Below are 4,819 nucleotides of genomic sequence, written 5' to 3' on the forward strand. Positions count from 1 at the left end.
GGGGGAGAGATAATGATGAAACAGAATAATGTAAATATATTCAAAGCAGAAAAAGTAATTTTCTAAAAATCATACTACTTAAAACTCTGAAAGTATAAATAGAACATGCCAGGGAAATTCTCTTACTGTAAGTGGAATACAGAGCTGGTGCTCCAGCACTGGGATTTGAACACTGGGATATTGTGCATAGTAATGCTGTGAAATTTAACTGTTGAAGTCTATGATGCTGAAAACTTGCAGATAAGTGGAATGTTACTTGTAATCAGGTGTGGAATGTTGTTGTTGTTGGTATGGTTTGTTGTTGTTGTTGTTATTGTTATTATTATTATTATTATTATTTTGCATCACCCAGTCCCTGCGACCACAGGACTCTGGGTGATGTACAACAGCAGATAAAAACCTGAAAAACGTAAAAATAAAATACATAGACAACACTAGTACAACAGATTTAAAAGAATCCAAATGGTGAGCTACACATTACTTCCCATTCCAGACTGCTCGGCCACCTCATGAGTAGGGAAAGAACAAAGCAAATCTGGAGAGCAAGGAGAGGGTGCCAGCCAGAGTGGAAACTGTTGCTACCCTCAGCCGAAAGCCTGACGGAACATATCTGCCTTACAGGCCCTACGGAATTGCATAAGATCCCACAGGGCCCTGATGGTATTCGGCAGAGAGTTCCACCAGGACTGAAAAGGCCCTGGCCGAGGACAGCCAGATATCTTTGGGGCTGGGGATCACCAGCAGATTGCTATCCAAGGAGTGTAACACTCTCCCGCGGACATACCAGAGGAGACAGTCCTGCAGATACATTGGTCCCTGACTGCTCAAAACCTTAAAGATCAACACCAAAAATCTTGAACCTGACTTGGTACTCCATTGGAAGCCAGTGCAGCTGGAGCAGCATAGGTTGTATGTGTGCCGTCCATGGCATTCCCGTCAGGACTCACGCTGCTGTCTCATTTTGGATCAGTTGAAGCTTTGGGGTCAGTCTCAAGGGCAGGCCAGCATAAAGCAAGTTACAGTAGTCTAGCCTGGTGGTGACCATTGCATGGATTACACCTTGGTTAGATCAGGGTGTGACAAGAAAGGGACCAATTGCCGAGCCTGGCACAGATGAAAAAACACCAGCCTGGCAATATGCATGACTTGGGCCTCCATAGTGAAGGAGGCATCCAAGATCACGCCCAAACTCTTGATGGACTGTGCTGTATTAATGGTGCCCCGTCAAGAGCAGAAAGACTATGTCCCATCCCTGAACCCTCCCCCAACCATAGAACCTTTGTCTTAGTTGGATTCAGTCTCAGCCTGCTCTTTTTTAACCACCCCTCCACAGCTTTCAAACCTGCAGCCAGATTTTCCAGGGCGGCATCTGGGTGGCTGTCCAATAACAGACACAGCTGGGTATCAGCATACTGATGACATCCAAGCCCGAAACTCCATGCCAGCTGGGTGAGGGGATGCATACAGATGTTAAATGGCATCGGGGAGAGGAGCACCACCTGAGAGAACTCACACATTAAGGGATGCCTACAGGACACACTCTCTCCCAGAGCCACCCTCTGTCCTCGATCACGGAGAAATGAGGCAAGCCACTGAAGGACCACCCCACAAACTCCCATGTTGGCGAGGTGGTGGGTCAAAAGATTATAGTCAACCATATTGAACACTGCTGTGAAGTCTAGCAACAACAGCAGCGCTGACCCGCCTCGAACAGTGGACCCAGCCTATACCAACTTTTTAGAAACAGGCAAAAATTTATCAAAGCCACTTTTCCCTCCCAATCTGAGGTGCTACAATGGACCTGTTGAAAGAGTGCAACAGGGATTCACTAAGTTTGGCCACCACCTGCCTACACAGATAAGTACTCAGCACCACATAAGCATCCACACTAGCATAGAGAAGAAGAAGTGAGTAGTGGAGGCAGGCTGGCTGTTGGGGAACAGGTGAATTGCTGCTGGTTGGACAGAGCTACTTGTTAAATATTGCATTGTTGTTCTCCTGCTTGGTAAGACAAACTCGACAGAACAGATGCATTAGGACTGGGTCTCTCTGCATGGGAAAAGAATGAAGGGGAGAACTCTTTCTGGAAACAGATTCTGAACAGAGAAAAATGGGGGCTGGCTTCAAGAGATTTCATCCCTCTGAGAAAATATTCTGGTAATAGACAAATGAAATACATAGCAAAATCTACTTGTGTTGATTGCTACAGACCCCAAATATCACCATTACCATGTATATGACAGAATTCTGCACATGTTTTTTATGGTAAGGAAGGAGGTCATGCACAGAATCTAGAACACTTCAGCACCATCAGTTTGCCTTCATTTCCTACAGCTGCTAAACTTTGTTTACATCAAATACTACTGCAGGCTGAAGACTGGCAAGGTTAAGTTAGTTCAGCATCTGTCATGGTTATTATAAATATAAAGAACAGGAGACAGAAGAGTTGCTTTACCTTTAATGCTTGTTCCTTAAAGTATTGCAGAGCATAAGCAAATATTTCAAGTGCTTTGACTTTCTTTCCATTTGCAGCTGTCAGGTCTGTTTCCAGATTGAGATTCTGGAGGAAGAAAATAATTACAAAGTATTAAAAGGCAGAAGAATGTCTAAATCCACCGCTCGATTTGAGAGTAGGGAATTAGCTTTGCTGACGCACCATTCTAGTGAAATATGACTCCAAGTAATTGCATATTTTGCCTAATTTTCTCCATGACAGAGGATTTCCCCATTCAGTAGTGTTTTCAGCACTGCTTCATTTTAATGCTCATAAAAGTTCAGTCTTTTTGCACTTCTTATCTGTAGTTACAATGAAATGCAAGTTTCGCTTATTTGTCCTTGATGTTTATGTGCTTGGTGGCGATTAAATACACCTGCTGAATTGCGGGTTAAAAAAAGACCACCACCACAAAAGTCGTGCCAATGGCTTGGAAACCACACTGCATAATCTTATGAAATCAGAGCCTATAAAGCTTAGCCTTTTCATCACTGTGTAGTAACAAGAAAATATCTTGTAAAGAAAATAATCAGCAAATCTATAGGAATTTACTGTGATGTAAAGAAATGGAGAGAGGCAATTTGATAAAGACTCTATTGGGACCCAAAATGGCATCTTTGGAATGAAGGCAGAATTTACCCACATCAAGAAGGCCTGTTCTTTATTAACAATACACACCGGAATGGAAATTATTTAAACTTCAAATGTTGCTGCATTCACTCTGAACCAAAGACCTCATTTTTCCTTTGCTCTAAGCTTTTTAAAAAGAGAATTATCATAACAGCTAGATTTGAGTCTAGTAGTACTTCAGAAACCAACAAGATTTTTAGGGTATAAGCTTTCGAGAGTCAAAACTTCCTTTGCCAGATAAGAGTTGAAATGGAAATCTCTGAATCCTTATATCCCAGTCAGCAGGTGAGACAGGTGTTGCAAAGAGAAGTATTATTTGGGTAGCAGAATGTTCAAGGCTCATAGTACAGCAGGGCCAATCTAGTTAGTGTGTGCTGACCAAAACCAAAGTTACTCACGGAGCCTCTTTATCTTTCCAAAACTAATATGAGTCCTTTATTGTAAGGAACTCCATTCTAGACAGGAAAGAGTAGAGACAGGATTCTAATCTAGTCCAACTAGCTAAGATGGATAGAGATGCAGGAAATATGTCCTGCTCTCATGGTGCCAACATGAAGAAGAGTGACATAGTGTAGAAATAAGTTGTAAGACCAAAAGGAAGGAAGTTTTCCTGAGAGTAGCAATCTACACATCAAAGGGATAGCATCAGAGAGTAAAAGGAAGGATAGTCAGTGTCCTGGTCTCTCTGTCTCTCTTATAGAACCCCCTCTGAAGTCTGAGGCTAAGGACAAAAAAGGAACTCAGAGTGCAGAGGTACAATGCACATTGTAATCAGCTTGATTAGGGCAGAAGGGAAATGCTTGGAGGCAGAAAATTAGCATCTGTAGTGAGATAATATCCTCTATCTAAGATCTAATTTCTAATATAAAATATATCTTATATCTAACTAGGAATAAGGCCCATTGTGGAAATAAATACAATGAGTGCTAGAAAGAGGCTCTGGGAGAGTGCCAAGGCCGTGGGCACTCAGAATCACTTTGCCATGGCAACCTCAGCAGGGTATAAGGACACAGAGTCCACCATTTTCTCCAGGGGAATGGATCAATGCCATCTGGACAGAAGTTGTAATTCTGAGTGATCTCCAGCCCCCACCTGGAGATTGGCAACAGTGGTTCCCCATTACAGAATGGCTGGTTTGGAGGGCAGAGTCTATGGCATTGTACCTGTCTGAGGTCCCACTCCTCTTCAAACTTCACCCTCTCCAGGCTCCATCTCTCAAATCTCCAGGATTTTCCCACCTGGAGTTGGCAACCCTATCTACTTCCCAGCCAAGCATCAACCTACCTTCATTTCCCCCTCATTGATCAGCTTTCCATCTCCCCCTCACCAGCAGACCCCACCATGCTCTGAAGCCCTGACTGCCACATAACTTTGGCTGTCATGGGGGGGTCAACTCAGTATAAGGACACTAGAAAAGTACAAGGGGCAGCAGTATGACCAATATCACTACAAAAAACAAATACTGCAACAGTGCATATAATGAAGGATGTTGATACGATGTGTAATCACTTCATGATGTTTATTCTTTTCCACAGCAGGACGTCAACAGACGGTTAATGAAGACGAACTTCCCCAGAGCTACCGTTCATTTCGAACTCTCTTTTTCAAACAACGGTCTCAGTTCCAAATCCATACATCACGAGACCTTTAGTAACAACTCTTTCCAGTTCAATGCAGAATTTCAAAAGCTCTTGG

General features: G+C 43.1%; 1 protein-coding gene across 1 annotated transcript in view; it reads right to left on the reverse strand.

Moving 5' to 3' along the window:
* Positions 1-4,819, reverse strand: part of HSPA12A (heat shock protein family A (Hsp70) member 12A) — a 73,429-nt gene that overhangs the window by 35,871 nt on the left and 32,739 nt on the right. The window contains exon 5 of the mRNA XM_015425059.1: positions 2,456-2,560. Coding sequence (XP_015280545.1) covers positions 2,456-2,560 — 105 coding nt within the window. The remainder of the gene's footprint in view (positions 1-2,455; positions 2,561-4,819) is intronic.

Source organism: Gekko japonicus, unplaced genomic scaffold, assembly GCF_001447785.1.
Source record: "Gekko japonicus isolate JY-2015 unplaced genomic scaffold, Gekko_japonicus_V1.1 scaffold2582, whole genome shotgun sequence".
NCBI classification, from domain to species: Eukaryota; Metazoa; Chordata; class Lepidosauria; order Squamata; family Gekkonidae; genus Gekko; species Gekko japonicus.